The sequence below is a fragment of the Lethenteron reissneri genome, chromosome 44 (assembly GCF_015708825.2).
Source record: "Lethenteron reissneri isolate LAM-NWPU_2019-01 chromosome 44, ASM1570882v1, whole genome shotgun sequence".
Taxonomy (NCBI): Eukaryota; Metazoa; Chordata; class Hyperoartia; order Petromyzontiformes; family Petromyzontidae; genus Lethenteron; species Lethenteron reissneri.
Window position 1 is genome coordinate 13,629,223 of NC_083822.1, and position 16,103 is coordinate 13,645,325.

At 50.0% G+C, this 16,103-nt stretch overlaps 1 protein-coding gene across 2 annotated transcripts in view; it reads left to right on the forward strand.

The window, feature by feature from the left end:
• Positions 1–727: 727 nt before the first annotated feature.
• The window catches only part of LLGL1 (LLGL scribble cell polarity complex component 1), a 57,205-nt gene continuing 41,829 nt past the window's right edge, over positions 728–16,103 (forward strand). The window contains exons 1-3 of one of the 2 annotated variants that reach the window (XM_061570043.1): positions 728–1,009; positions 9,911–10,002; positions 15,722–15,819. In XM_061570043.1, coding sequence (XP_061426027.1) covers positions 9,922–10,002; positions 15,722–15,819 — 179 coding nt within the window. In that variant the 5' untranslated portion in view covers positions 728–1,009; positions 9,911–9,921. Of the gene's footprint in view, positions 1,010–5,588; positions 5,593–9,910; positions 10,003–15,721; positions 15,820–16,103 lie in introns of those variants that run through there. The other variant, XM_061570044.1, reaches the window with a different exon arrangement.

The window sequence follows — 16,103 nt, forward strand, 5'->3', positions numbered from 1 at the left end:
AACACGTGGATGAGAGAACACGTGGATGAGAGAACGCGTGAGAGAGAGGGAGGGCTGTTATGGGTGGGACACGTCACCACTATCGAGGGTGCTGCCCGCTCGTCGAGACTAGCGGCGGAGTGGCAGCCCAAAGACGAAACGTCGCCCTGCAGAGAGGGCCCAGTCCACCTGGGGGGTGGTGGGAGCGATGATTTGGTGTTTTCTCAAAAAAAATTTAGGATAAGGGTCTAGATGTGTTCGTAACACTCGCGATGGAGGCGGTCCAACGGGGAGGAGAGGGAGTAGTGGAGAGGGAGAGAGAGGGGGAGGCAGAGGAAAGTTTCGGCAGTGAGAGTGGAATTGAGTGCGGGAGTGAGAGAGAGGAGTGGGAGTGAGCGGATCGGGAGAGGGAGGAGCGGGAGGGAGTGGGAGGGGAATGCGTGGGGGAGGGAGGGAGGGCACAGAGCGAGGGTGAGAGGGTGAGAGCAAGAGAGAGATTGTGAGAGGGAGGGCAGAGAGAGGGAGAGAGGGTGAGAGCAAGAGAGAGATTGTGAGAGGGAGGGCACAGAGCGAGGGTGAGAGGGTGAGAGCAAGAGAGAGATTGTGAGAGGGAGGGCAGAGAGAGGGAGAGAGGGTGAGAGCAAGAGAGAGATTGTGAGAGGGAGGGCACAGAGCGAGGGTGAGAGGGTGAGAGCAAGAGAGAGATTGTGAGAGGGAGGGCAGAGAGAGGGAGAGAGGGTGAGAGCAAGAGAGAGATTGTGAGAGGGAGGGCACAGAGCGAGGGTGAGAGGGTGAGAGCAAGAGAGAGATTGCTCGCTCACGTCTTTGTTATCTCAGCCAAAGCAGCAGCAGCAGCGTTCATCTCGCTCTCTCCGTCACCGCGCAGCGCAAGTTTAGCAGCCGCAATCGGGACTAACCCCAAGCCACCACCACCTCCTCCACCACCACCTCCTCCTCCACCACCTCCTCCTCCACCTCCACCTCGCCGCCTCCCCCGGGGTCGCCGCAACGCCGGGAGCCCCGCGTCTCCGTGAGTGCCCACATCTACATCTCGCCCCACATCTACATCTCGCCCCGCGTCTCATCCAGCAGTGGATGGAGCATCGGCTCCACGCCGCGGTCGGAGCAGTCGCCACCATCACACGGAGGGGGCGGGGGGGTACCCGGTGGTCGTGCAGATTTATTGCTGGCGATGTTTGCTGATGTCACCGACCCATCCAGCGTTTCATTTGGAGTACAGAATTATAAAACCGGCAGAGTTTTTGAAGGCAAGTCGCTCTGGTGGAGTTCCCGTTGTCTACTAAATGGTTTACAGCGACAACAGCAAAAATGCTCAACCCCGCAATTGCTTGCTGTACGCCCCAGTGTAGCGGTGGTGGTGGTGGGGGTGGTGGTGGTGGTGGAGGTGGTGGGGGCCTCTCCTCCCCTCTTCTCCTCCGAGGAGGAGCGGAGCGCGAGAGACGCGCGGCGACTCGTCCGCGTGTCGGTGGCCGCCACCACCGTCACCACCATCACCACCACCATCGCCACCATCACCGCGACCATCACCACGACCATCACCACGCACGGCGGCAGCGCTCGCCGCCGCCGCCGTGCGTGCCACTCGGTCCGTTGCACAGACGCGTCGCTACGCTGCTCTTCCATGTACTCGTCGTCGCCAGCCATGGGCTATCCACTGCTAGATGAAGGCCTCCCCCCTCGCCACGCTGGAGTGCGTAGAGCCAGCAACCGGTCTCACTGCTGCACATTTACCGATCTCATCGATACGTCCTTTGCGGTGGTCATATCTTCTCTTTGGCTGCCGACTAGTCATCGGCGTCATAAATCAGCCTTCAATCATTCTAAGCGATATGTCCTGGCCAACTTCACTTTGCTTACAAGTACATATGATGTCATATTTATATTTGCTCATGGATCTGTGTATGTGCGTTGAGCTTCTCCCGCACCGTACGCAGATAACCGTGCGAGGGAAGGACCGCAAACTAAACGCACAAAGCCGATCTGTCATCTGTGCGAGGTCTCGGGGTGAATTCAAGCGTTCTCTCTCCACGCTGCTCTGTGCACTTTTCAGCTTTCGATGACATTGGTCAGTGTGTGAGTCGTCTGATCCATGAGTCACAACTAAGCAATGTTCAGAGTTAGAATCGGACTATTTCGACTGGAGGAGGAATCCGATGAGCTATGAAGCTCGTTCCACGTGTGGGGTGGGTCGGCGAGTGAATAGAAACAACGATCAGGGTGCAAAGTCGAGGAAAGGTCAGCAAGTCACTAACATTTTTTTAAAACCAGTATATTAGTACAAATTGTAAAAGTGAATAAATTCCTGCCGATTTTTTAACCTGAAGTGAAAGTTTGGGCAAAGCGGCAAAACCACAGTCCCAGACCATACCAAGACAAAAACAGTCTCCCGATAAAATTGCGTTTAAAATGGTTAACTATCCACATTCGAACTATCGAATGTGCGTTGATTGAAGACTCCACTCTTTTATGTAGAATTAGGGATCGATTGAAGCCTCCACTCTTTGATGTAGAATTCGGGATCGTTTTCTGCCTCAAAGGTTTCCGAGTCGCTTGTAGACTGGAGTAGGCACGTGATGTGTAGCTACAATAATATCGCTTCTACATAGTATAGCGTTTTCCCGAAGTCAAGGTTTCACAAACTCCAGCTCTCGCGACCTCCCAACCACGCCTACGTCATTCAGCGTTTAACAATTTATTCCCCATCAAATACAAATTAACTCGTTCCACGCTACACGCGCCCGATTATTGTTCAACACGTCCCACGTGGCGCGTCAAGCAATTAACGATGTCTGCGCTAATAGTCGATTCATATTGAGACGTGCGTCCCTGTGTGTGTGTGCCCGCGTGTGTGTGTGTGCCCGCCTGTGTGTGTGTGTGCACGTGCGTGTGCCCGCCTGTGTGTGCGTGTGTGCCCGCCTGCGTGTGTGTGTGTGCCCGCCTGCGTGCGTGTGTGTGTGTGTGCCCGCCTGTGTGTGTGTGCGTGTGCCCGCCTGCGTGTGTGCGTGTGCCCGCCTGCGTGTGTGTGTGTGCCCGCCTGCGTGTGTGTGCACGTGCGTGTGCCCGCCTGTGTGTGCTCACGTGCGTGCGTCACGTGTTCCAGGTGACGCAGACGGCGTTGATTGCTTAGCGCGCCACGTGTTTAACAATCACCAAGCGCGTGCAGCGTGACACGAGTTAACCAGCACAGTCTTTATTTGAATGTGGGAGTAAATTATTAAGCGCGGAAAGATATCGTGGTGGAGTTTGGGAAACCCCGCGGACGAATCCCTCTCAATCTTGCGCCTCCTGTGCTGTGGCTCATCATTGTGAAGTCAATCTGATTTGAGACATTGCCCTCGGTAAATGATGTTGTCTTTTCCCAGTCTTTTGCTCTCAACGTTTTATTTGGATAACATTGTTGCGCGTGGCTTGTATTTTGCTCATGTTTTTACTCGAGTTCTACTTTTCTTGATATAATTGGTAAATAATGAAATAGCCAGCATTGCTGAGGGTGCAACAGAGCAAAGTCGAAAGCAAACGAGAAATGAAACGGTCTGGTGAAACCAACCACAACACATCGGAAAGCAAAGGGGAGGTAATAAATATGATTTAGAACTCCAAACAATAAACAAACAATGCTGTAAAAACATGAGGAAAAACTACTTCAAATCAGAAAATATGAGTTTATCATATCATCATAGTGAATATTGAAAGCATGAAAGTAGCAAAAGTACATTTCTGTGCTGGTGGACACATTGTATGCAGCTCACTGCAGTAACAGATTTACATTCTTCTTGGCTTAAAGCTTTCGTGACTGCAGGGATTCCTATTATTTGGGTCTTTCGGTAAAGTCACGTAGAGGGGTTGAAAGAAAATAACAAAAACTACGACGTGTTACGATCGCAACACAAGCGGTCGTCCTGATCTCAACACAAGTGTTGCGATCGAAACGTCTGAGTTTTTGTTATTTTCTTTGAACCCCTCTACTTGACTACTGAAAGACCTAAAGAATATAGATTTACATTCAGTAGGATAAAAGTCATTTCTCATAAGTATGAGGATGATGATGTTGTTCCAGTCAACACATCCATTCTGCAAAGGGCAAGGGGAGAGATACAGCAGGGCCAAGCAGAATCTCCGTGGACGTGATCAGAGTAAGGCCAGCTGCTGAAACAACATTATCAGTCACATTTTGCAAACGTTTGCGGAAGACTGAAATACTGTACTTTAATCGGGGGATGATTGTTCATTCCTCTGTTAAAAACGGAAGAATTAGGCCCCTCAGTCGCCTATTTCACATTATTCACGAAGGCTGGGTACGGGACGGAGAGATGTAAATTGTGAAGGTGAATCGGCAGCACGAGCATACGAGGTCGAGATTCCGCTTTAGCCATTGACTCGGGCGCCTACCTATGGGGGGCCATGCATTGAGTACGCGTGGAGAGGGGACGTGGGGGGGGGTAACCCAACGCGTTCGCTTGCGTATGGGGGGGGGGGGGTCTACTGACAATGTGCGCATGGGAAACGTGGGGGGGGGGGGGGGTGTGAAGCCTCGACAATAATTTGTCTACATTGGACTTCAAATGAGCGAGATAGTCCGGCGGCGGTGGCCTGTCTGTTTGCTTCAACACGTCAATAGTATCCATCCTTGATCGTTCCTGCGTGGATTAAATATCGGCCGTTCTATAGGATTCGGGGGGGGGCTGAGAGGTCCGCGTGCCGACAGGGACGGGGGGGGGTCAAGGTGACGGATCTTTGCGCACCTACTCCATGGGTGGCCCCCCTATCCGTATGATTATACAAAAGATAAACTAATATCAAGCATCAGTGCGCCAAGCTTTTTGCAAACCATGAACGTTTATATTGTGAACAACGAAGCAGCCGTCAAGGCGAACTTGAAATCCAAGTTGCCTACTTGGAAACAATTTTTTAAAAATCATCCAAACCATTTGTAACAAGGAACTGCTGTATTGAGATGACATGAATATCACAGCAAAACACAAGCCATAAGGGGAGTCGAGGAAGGAGATACTGTCCGCGTTGATGTATTCCATTTGTATTATTGCCAGTTTGATGAAATTGTACTGCGACTGGGGCCTTTAGCACGGACGAATCGGGAAAATCGCCAAAACTGACATTGATTCACGTTGCCAACTCAGCGGGAATGACATCTCTCTGGGACCTTTATTGCCAGTATCAAGTTGATAATAAAAACGAATAGGCTTTAGCCTATTGCCGGAAAGGGTGAAGCCTATTCATTGTTTCTACGAATATAAAATACCACAATATATTTTTGCTGCAACCGGTCGGCGCTCTGTCCGCTCTGCATCATCGTCAGTGGCGAGACGTCGTCTCCGTGACGGCCCCGTGCGCTGTGTCAACACGCCACGTGTCCCTCCGGAAGAGGAGGAGGAGAGACACGTGGCGTTGTTGACGCTGTCGTCTGCAATGCCGAATCCCCGTATCCGTGTTGAGGTGGTGCCTCGTATGATACAACTCCCATGTCAAATCCTGCTGCGGCTGCTGCTGCTGCTGCACATCCATCGGCGTTGCGTTGTTGGCTGAGCTGACCACAGCTGACGCGAAGCTGCGCTACGCACGCGCCGCGTCTCCGATTGGCACGGTTGGCGCTACGTACGGTGCGAAAGAAGCTCACATTCAGTACATACACACGTATCGCATTGCCCTACCGAGTGGACTGTTTCTGGACAACAACAACAACAACACCCATTCGCCACTAAATGGCGGTGACGTCTCCACGGCGCTCGTGCCAGGCAGGGTGCACTTTAAGGCCACGTGAAGAGTCGAAGGCTCGCTGTCGGCAGGAGGTCACGGGGCAGAACCTGCAGGTGCCCATGCGGTAACAGACTGAGACGACTGACAGATGCGCCACCTGTGCCCCCCCCCCCCCCCCCCATCTGTGCCAACTCGCTGCGTTGAAGTCACCCGGCGCTCCGCTCGTTGTTGTGAGCGTCGCTTCTCCGCCCTCCGCTGTTGCTGCTGGAAGGCGACCGCCTCCCACTGCCCAGCAGCAGCAGCGTCCTTCACGAGCCTCCTGACGATTGCCACGTCTGCTTCCACAACAGTTGCTTGCTGAGTCAGGGGTGGTGTAGACAGTGCAGCAGTGTGTGTGTGTCGTATTAGGTTGAACGTGGCACCGCGTTACTTTTCACTGCCTCAACATTCATCGTTGCAATCATCTTGTCATCATTGTCGTCGTTGTTGATGTGTATGGCCGGATGGATTGCAACAGAGTCAGCATCTGTATTGAGACTGCGGCAGCAGCAGCAGCAGGAGGAATCCGATGAGCTTTGAAGCTCTTTGCAGATGTCCAGTCGAGCCGCTTGGTCAGCAAGTTACAACAACAACATATACCAAATACAGGCTAGGAGTGTACAATAGAGGACAGGTAAGCAAGTCACTAAAATGGATAGAGAAAAAATTTACCCGTAAAAACAAAGTTTTTCACTATAAATCCTTTATATGCGTGGCATCGGTTTTATTTTATTATTCATTTCTGTTTTTCTTGAGTAAGAGTTTCATTTTTATCACATTGGTATTTTAAATTAAATATGAAATTAATCTTTTCCTAAAAAGTGGAAAATTTTGGAATTTTTTTTCACGAAAATAAATTGTCACGCACAACGAGTCTGTGTGCAAAATGTCAGCTCGATTGGATCGCGGGAAGTGGGTTAAAAACGACCGAAAGATTTGCACGGTCGTAAGCGCGCAAGCAAGCAAGTGAACTTAATATAAAGGATTTATAAATAAATCTAAATGCTCTACAGGAAATGGCGTGGGTTGATGTGCGGTGTGGATTGCTTCAATGCCTCCGTTGGATGTCCTCCCTCCGTAGATCCCCAGAGTTGGTTGATGGCCTCGTCAGCCATCTCCGCAATTGCACGTCGGACTATCTCTGCATTTCCGCTTGTGGATTAATTAAACTACAAATAGTATGTATTTGTTTCTGTCTCTCACCGTAGTATAGAATTGTCTTTGGTTATGTTGATGAGTATTCATGTGATGATGGCGCTTTGGATGGCAGATGTGTGCCACAAAGGCTCCCACGTGTTTAGGTTTGGTTTGATTGCTGGGCGGTAGTGCCCAACGACTCACGGGGGTGATCTTTTCAGCCGTGGCAACCTTCAGTAAGGCCAACCATGATAACCGTACTCAACAGGAACACGAATTAACGTCATCGCATCAGCCGAGTAGAAGTTGCCGTCATGACAACGTTCGGTTAATTGTTCACAGGTGCGCTCAACCCTGCGCTCATTCCTTCAGCACTCTGCACTCTGCTCCGTTTGTCCCAACAATCGTCCCCCCCTCTCTCTTAACTGGCCACAATCTCGCCGTGGACTCTCTCGCTGCTCCCCCCGTGTGCAGCATGGCCGTGCGATGTCTTCACCGTCTCCACACTGCTCTCTGTTCACAGCCGGGGAATCTCATTTCTCCCCGTTACTTATAATGTGTTATATTTCTCACTCGGGTCTATAAATCCATCCATGGTCTTGCCCCACCCGGGCTTGCTTTTCTTCCATCTGAGTACTCTGTCCCATCGTGCCTCCCTAGCCCTGCAGCTTCCATTGCTTCCTGAACGCAACCCCATCTCTTCTCCCCTAGCCCATCCTGCTACTGCTGCTGCTACTCTGCCTCCCAGCTACCACCAGGCCTACCCCAACCACTGTCACTACTCCAACCCGTCACTACCCAACCCCTATCACTACTACCCCTAACACTACCCAACCCCTATCACTACTACCCCTAACACTACCCAACCCCTATCACTACTACCCCTAACACTTCCCCATACCCATATCACTACTACCCCCTATCACTACCCCTCCTTCATAAATCTATACAAGATAAAAATGATCAGATATGAGCGTGCCCTCATGGGTGGCCCTCTGTGTGTGTGGAACTAGCTCGGCACAGTATTGTCCCACCTCTCCGCACGTGCTTCTGATACGTAGCCTGTGGCCATTCCAAATGTATGACTGTGTTGTGTGTGTTGAACTTCTTTGGCACCATGCGTAGCCAACCCTGCTCATCGGAGGTGCGAGGGAAGGACGACAAACTAAACACAAAAATGAGTTGTAAAAAAATGAGTTTTCAATGTAGATGATGATTTAAAAGTGCATAGCTCCAGTGGCTTCCTAATAGCAGAAGAGCATTCCAGACGCCCGCAGAAGAGCATCTGAATGCGCGCGATGCAGTGACCGTCTTTGTTGTCCGATGGCCAAAAGAGAGGAAGATGCCATCGTGCCTTGCGTAGTCGATGCCGTAACATCCCCACATCGCTAGCTCCGGATCCCACAGATCCCACAGTTTCTACGGGTCCCACGGATCTCCCAGATCCCAGTTCCCACAGCTCCCACAGCTGTCATGCAGTTGGAAGCTCGTCGCCCCGACGTACCATTCCGTACGTCAGCGTACAAATTTAAGTCGACGGCGTGGACACGGAGTCGGGAGACAATCTCAATCCGAGGTGGCCGGGTCACCGAGTGGGCTAATGCCCAAGTTGGTTGTAAATCCTCACGGCCCAGGGTGATTAAGGCAGATGGGGCACTGTGGCAGGCGGCTGCTGGTCTGGGTTCAGTGCCAATGCCGACGGTTGGAGTATTTCTTCACCCCCCCCCCCTCTTGCTTTAACCCCTCCCCTTCACCTCCCTCCCCCCCCAGCTGTAATGTTTTTTGTGAGTCTTCTGTGGCCTGCTGCCTGGTGCTGGTGACGGTCCCTGGGGTCAGAGTTCATGGGATGCGGATGTGAAGGGAATAATGTGTAACCAGGGTTACACGTTACACGCAAGTTGTGTGTCTTTTGAGACTCATTGGGGGGTTTTTGGTCGTAAATAAAATAATTTAAATACTTTATATACACATTTGAACAGCAAATGTAAGCTAGGGCAAGGGAGCAAAAACAACAAAACCAGTCCCAGACCACACCAAGACAACACACAGTCCCTCAATAAAATGGCACATTAACATTGAACTAACAAGGCTGACTGCTGATGAGACCCAGAAGGTCAAAACCGGTCCGTCGTTTGCTCGCTTAAACAAATGCTGCTGCATAACATTTGGGTCTGAATAGTCACTAGGCGGATGGACTAAGACACGTGTTCCATGGAGGCAAATTATGTTTTTCTGCTATTTGCTTTTACCCATAACGCGTCGTGGCAATGCATAATAACTTATGAAATTGTGTCCGAAGTTGTTTGTGTATTATGAACTAGGGGTTGTTCTGGGGCACCTGCAGCGCCCCTCACAACCATTTACGGCCTTGGGCCAGGAAAGTCACGAAAATAATTGCACACGGACGACGCATTCACGCAAGCAGCCGATGCTCTGTTTCGAAGTTTTAAAATGAAACATCTTTGAATTGTATTATGTTTTGAATTAGATAATTGTATTTCTTCATTAAAAGCTTATATCATTTTACATCTGGAAGACTTTATTGAAAACGACATTTCGTGTGAATTTTCTCTCGTCGTTAAGTGGATGGCCTTGCTGGGGGTTCAGTTCGATGCGGACTTTCACCTGTGTGGGATTGCGGGATCGAGATAAGGCGACATTAGAGCTGCTGGCCGTGCAAGAAGACCGCCGTCTGTAGATCGATTCCAACGTAATCGAACGTCTTTCCCTTCGCCTCCGTCGTTCATGCAGGGGGTGTGGAGGTTTGCAGCGCCCCCTGCATGAAAACTACGTCAAGTGCAGCGTTCATCACAGATAGATAAAGTTGCGCGCTTACATAAGAGTATATCGTGGACGCTGCGCTAACGGACGCGGTATAAAAGTGTGCCATGCATGGCCCCTCCCATTTGTCAGGTGTGGACGTGTGACCGGATCACCCCTGACCCGGCCAGACTGCGTGCGTGACCCTGCATGCGTGCGTGACTGTGTGTGTGCCTGTGTGTGCGTGCGTGTGCTGCAGGTACCGCCACCATGATGAAGTTCCGGTTCCGTCGGCAGAGCCACGATGCTCAGCGCGACCGAGCGCGCAGTGAGCTCATCGCCTTCAAGAAGGCGAGTGCTGCACGACACCACTCTACGATGTTAGCTCCCTTGCCTAGCATGCAGGTGGTCGTGAACACGATCCCGACCCTCACGCTTGTATATTTGGAGTTTGCGTGTCTCTTTCCCCGTGGTCGTGTGGATTTTTCTCCATGTCCTCCGATTTTTCCTTTTATATTTAGAATGAACATTCGTTTAGAGTATTTGGCTGCTATAGATTTCCAAATGATAAGCAACTTTGTTGAGCTATTATTTGTATTCAGGTCACTTCTGAAAAGGAGCTATATAGCTCCGTGAGCCTTACCTGGTAAAACTAATTTTTTTAGTTTTTGTTGGCAACTTGAAGTTGTATGTGCCTCGCTGCTGTCACGATTAGCGTGGCAGATGTGAAGTGTTGGAGGAAGGAGCGCCTTGGGGGGGTGGGGGATGGGCAGTCGGGGTGAGAGGTTGACACTGAAAATAGCTCAAGCATTTCCTGAGCTGCCAGTCGATCAATCTTGGCCTCCCAATAACTTTTTTTTTACACGAGGAAGATTTCTGCCAGCCAAAATGCACGCGAGTGTTAGCCTGGTACGTAGGAGTACATGAGTTCGATCCCGACCCTGTGTTTACATTGTTGTCCTTCCCCCGCACCTCGGATTAATGTGGTTGGCTACTTATGGTGCGAAAGAAATGTAACATATACAGATTCATCACCACTGGGAAGACAAAGGCGGCCGGGCGTGGTGTTGGCCACCCACCCCCTAGTGTGCCGTGCCGGCCTTCATAGGTGGTCGCTAATGGCACTTGCCCCAACAATCTGGTAAAGGCTATAGCGGGATCTTTTTATCCATACAAACTCTCATTCACACGTCCAGTTGCCATCCATTCCTGATTTAATCAGCAGTATTAATCCAATGAAATTGACCATTGTCTCCCTACACCCAGCCATCAGATTCACCATGGAAGTCGAAAATGATGGCAAGCTACCCTTTTTGGATGTCCTAATCAAAAGGAGACCTGATGGTTCAATGAGCCACTCTGTCTACAGGAAAGCCACCCACACGGATGCTTATCTAAAACCGGATTCCCACCACCATCCATCCCAGAAGAATTCCCTCATCAAGACTCTATATCATAGAGCCCAATGCATCTCCGACCATGAACACATTTCCAGTGAACTCAAACACGTACGCCAAGCTCTTAAGGCTAATGGTTACTCCGACTACACAATCCGCAAAGCCATCACTCCAACCATCAAGAAGGATCCTGTTGAGGAGCCTTTCAAGACCATCACCTTACCCTACATTGCTGGGGTCACAAAAAAGATCTCCAAAATCCTGATTAAACACAAGATCCAGGTCCGATTCAACACAGTACATAAAATCCGTGATCTGGTCCCGTCTGTAAAAGATGTGGTTCCAGACATACAGTACCCTGGCGTCTACAAACTAAGTTGCCTCTGTGGTAGCAGTTACATTGGAGAAACCAAACGACATGTCTCGGACCGCATCCGTGAACATAAGGCAGACCTGAAACACGGTAGGACAAACACCTCAGCCGTGGCAGATCACTGTTACAATTCAGTGGGCTCACATGACATTGACTTCTCCAAGACAGAGGTTCTCTGCAAGCCATCTGGCTATCATGAGAGATTCGTTCATGAGGCGATCCACATATACAAACACAGAGACAATTTCAACCGAGAAGATGGATTCTGGCTTAGCAATCATTGGAAGGACGTAATAAACCATTTCGGATCTTAACTGATTGTGTTCACGTTTACGGTGACTTTCAGACCACGTTCCACTCACTGGCATGGTGCAGTGTGCAGAGTAATGTATGGTGTCGTAATTGTATAGTAAACATATAGCAGTATGATACACATTAGGGTGGGTAGAATAATACATAGTGTTATATTAAAATGGATAAGGCAGCAACTGCAGCAGCAGCAAGTGCAGCAGCAGCAGCAAGTGCAGCAGCAGCAACTGCAGCAGCAGCAGCAGCAGCAACTGCAGCAGCAGCAGAAACTGCAGCAGCAGCAGCAACTGCTGCAGCAGCAGTAACTGCAGCTCCCTTTGATGCTGTTAATCCTGCATAATGCACATGCATATGCAGTACTAATCACATTCCTGCATTTCCCATAAATATGCTAAATTCCTTTTGATATGCAAATTCCTTTGTCAATGCGCCCAGCTTATATATATGCTCCAAGCTCGTGTGCTGTTTCATTCAGACTCTTTCGCCTCGACGGACCTGGTTTTCACCTGAGGACGGCTGCTTGCGTTATGGCCGAAACGTCGTGAGAATTGTTTTATTATGTTTTATTTTTATTATTTTATTACTTCCCTTCTACGTGACTTTACCGAAAGAACCAAGAAGACATTGTCTCCCTGTTTGTATTTTCTGTTTACTGTTCTGCTATGGCATCCCCTAATCCAGCTCTGGGGTGCCCCCAAGATACTTATCGTGAGTTTCTCCCAGGGTTGTAGAAGCTCGGCCTGAAATAACTTTCTGATTCGCCACATTTGTGACATCCTTCAGTTGACGAGCACTGATGCAAAGCAAGCCCCGACTCTACTGAAGAAACAATGGATGTCGAAGCCAGTCCAGAGTCTGCTTGTACTGAATCATTGCTGCTGAAATTATCCACTCCCAAAATGCTGTGGCTGATGGGTTACATAAAAACGTGAAGAGATGATATATGAAGGAGCCATGTAATCTGCATGATCACTTTGTTACTTACATTCTCCACGACGATGCTAGTGATTGTGTTTGTACGAATGTATCTGCGGTGTCGCGGGTGGCGCGCTGCAGCTGGAACCTTGCGACCCGGGTTAGATTCCCGCTCATGGCCAACATCGGTGACGATTATCTAAACCGGTCCTGGGCTTTCCCGAGGTCGACTCAGCCTGAAATGGGTACCTGGTGCAGTATGTAAACATCGCCACAGGGGAGACAAAGGCAGTCGGGTGTGGTGCTGGCCACCCGCCCCCTCGTGTGCCGTGCCGGTCTTCATAGGTGTTTCTCATTAACAGCACTTGCCCTAAAAGTCTTAAGGCTATACGGGGGATCTTTAACTCCTAAAAAAATACATCACCTGATAATGGTCGCTCGGGTAACACTACAGCACTAGAAGCACGTGACCGTGCTTGCCAGAAGGTATCTAAGGCTCACACAGATGTCCTTGCCTCATTTCTCTCTCGGCTCACTCATCCCGCGTTACGTAAAGTACGATATCGTGTTACTCTTATCTCACTTCAAAAATGGCTAAAGTCCACAGTGTACGGTGTTTAGGTTGTTCACTCGAGCCCCTCGAGTCTAGTTGTGTGTGCTGCGTGTTCACTGTACATCACCAGCCGGGTGATGGGCCCCAGCCCGCATTGGGGGCACATTGAATGTGGCAACGCAGAGAAAACCGTCGTTATCTCAAAGTGGCCAGTGGCATATTGACTGAATAATAATAACCTTTATTTTATAAAGCTCCTTTCATATCAAAATATCTCAAAGCACTGTACGTAAAAAAAAACTACGCTCACGAGTATAGATTTAATCTAAACATAATAGAAAGCTCATAATAACAATATGAATGACAACTACACTCGAAATTTCAGTTTAATTTATTAGGTATAACCCTGTGAGCCATGCGGCTCTTGACTCGGGTGCAACCGCAACAAACAAAAATATGAACAAAGATCATCTTAAAGTGACTACACACAACAGAAAAATTCAGGAAAAAACGGCAAAGTCTTCCAGAAAAAACACCGTATATCAACGCTGCGTGAAAAATCCCAGTGGGATGTAAGTCAAACAATAACAACCATAAGACAATTTAGATTAAAGTTATCAGGCTAACTCTGTACTACAACAAACAAACATGGCAAAACCAAAACGTTTTCAAAATCACCAAAATAAAACAATAAAAACAATGTAACAGTAATCATAGGAACTGTGATTCAAATTTAACAATTAACGATATACATAACATGTACGACCAAACTTTGCAGCCATAGCTGGCTGCATGAGTCGCTCCATAATGCTAATAAAATGAAGAACAAACTGTGATGAAGCGAATGGCCGTGCAATGTGACTGGGACTCCATTGGGAGGTTAAGTGCTCCGGTGTTTGGTCTGCTGTGTAAGAGTAACGCCGTTGTCGTCCCATGGTTTACGATTCCGGGAGTAAACCATCCCTGCCCTCCTATTAGCGGCGCAAGCGCAGCCCACGTGCTCCTCACACGGACGCACTCCGTTCGCGGCGTGCGGGTCACGTGGAGCGTGAGGTGACGGGCAGCCGCTAGCCTCGGGGTCAGCCCACCCGCTCACTAACCGCGGAGCCATCATTGCGAGATCGATGCCCAGCTTGCCCGTTGGGGGGGGGGGGGGGGCGGTGGATTGTCCGAAGTGCGTCATGTATGTTGTTAAAACGGAAGATCAAAACGCGTCGGAGACTCCGGAGACGACGGCAAACCCGTCGCGCTTCCGCTGCCACGGGCGACGTTTCAAATACGTCGCTGCACGGCATTAAAGCCGCCCACAGCTGAGCTCCCCGTGACAGAGAGGGGTCGGCAGCCTGCGGCTCCGGACCCGGACCCGCACGCAGCTCTTTAAGGAGACCGCTTCGTGACGTGATTTATTAAGGACCCGCCGTCTCTTGTTCGCATGCATTGTGGCCGTTGCAATATTGTTGTTTTATTAAATGGCTCCTCTTTGGTTGCTTGCCCCCTGGCCATTACAAAGCAGCTTTTATTAACAAGAGCCCTGGGACGGTCAACGCAGGGGGTCGACTCGGTCGATGGCAGTATTGTGCTGTCATATCACAAGTTGTGCTTTAATATCACAAGTAATACTTCACAGCTCTTAGTCAATCCACTGCCACATGAAGGCCTGCCCATTTTTCATCGCACTGCTCATTTCAGGTTGCCGAATGGGTTAGGTGGTGGCTGGATGCATCGGGACTGGTTCGGATTTCACTCGTCACCGATGTTAGCAGTGGCTAGGGTTGGGATCGAACGCACCAGGGCCTGTATGCCGGGCGAGTTAACATCTCCTAACCACCGTGGCCAGCGAGGCATTAACGTCACCACCAGGGCGTTTTCTTGACCCAGGAGTTGTGACCGTTCGTCCAAGTAAAATCATCTACAAAAAATTGCAATCAGTTTCTTGTCGTGGTCCATTTTCTGAGTCGCGGTGATTGCATGTAGTCCATTCCCGCCCATCACCTCCCGTCCAGCGGCACACGTGATGAGAGGTGAGATTTTTGTGTTATCCGATTTGGTCGTGTAAATTGAACTGACGCTCGTTGGAGAAATCGATTCCTTAAATCAGAATCTCTATTTAGACTGGAGGTGGAATCCGATGAGCTATAAAGCTCTTTGTCACACGTCAAGTCGGGGTGAATGGTCAGCAAGTTCCAACAACAAACCATACAAAAAAACGATAGAGGAGCAAGATAGAGAAAAGGCAACTCACTAAAAGTAATAAATATACATAATGCATAGAAGTACAAATGAGACTCTAGTTGTTGATGTGTATTTGTGTTGTTAACTTATCGACCAACTGCCCCTATTGGACATCTGTGAGAAAGCGCTTCATAGCTCATTGGATTCTTCCTCCTCATCCCGCAGTCTAAATACAGATACCGATTCTGAATTGCACAAATCCGTGACTTCCTGCCGATTAAATAATCGTGGCGTGCCCAGCTCTCATCCTCCGCTTCACGAAGGTCGCGCCCCGTCGCCGTGTGTCCACAGACGATGCAGCACGGCTTCCCGAGCCAGCCCAGCGCCCTGGCCTACGACCCGTGCCTGCGCCTCATGGCCATCGGCACCAAGACGGGCGCCCTCAAGCTGTATCCTTGCGCCGCCGCCTCCGCTGAGACACGGAGTTGGGGGAGGGGGGGTTCTGGCAGCAGTAAGTTTCCCGTCGTTACCAGGTCCCAGCCTCGAGGTCCCCTCGCTCACGGCGTCCACGACGCGTTGTCACCGTGACGCGGTTCTCCTCCCGTAAGGGGGGGGGAACACTTTTCACGAACGCGGACCGCACACCGTTGCAATGCGGAACGCGTTATAATGCGGCTGCTGATCAGTCGATGACGAACAAATTCAGCTGCGTGGCTGAGCGGTACAGTGATAC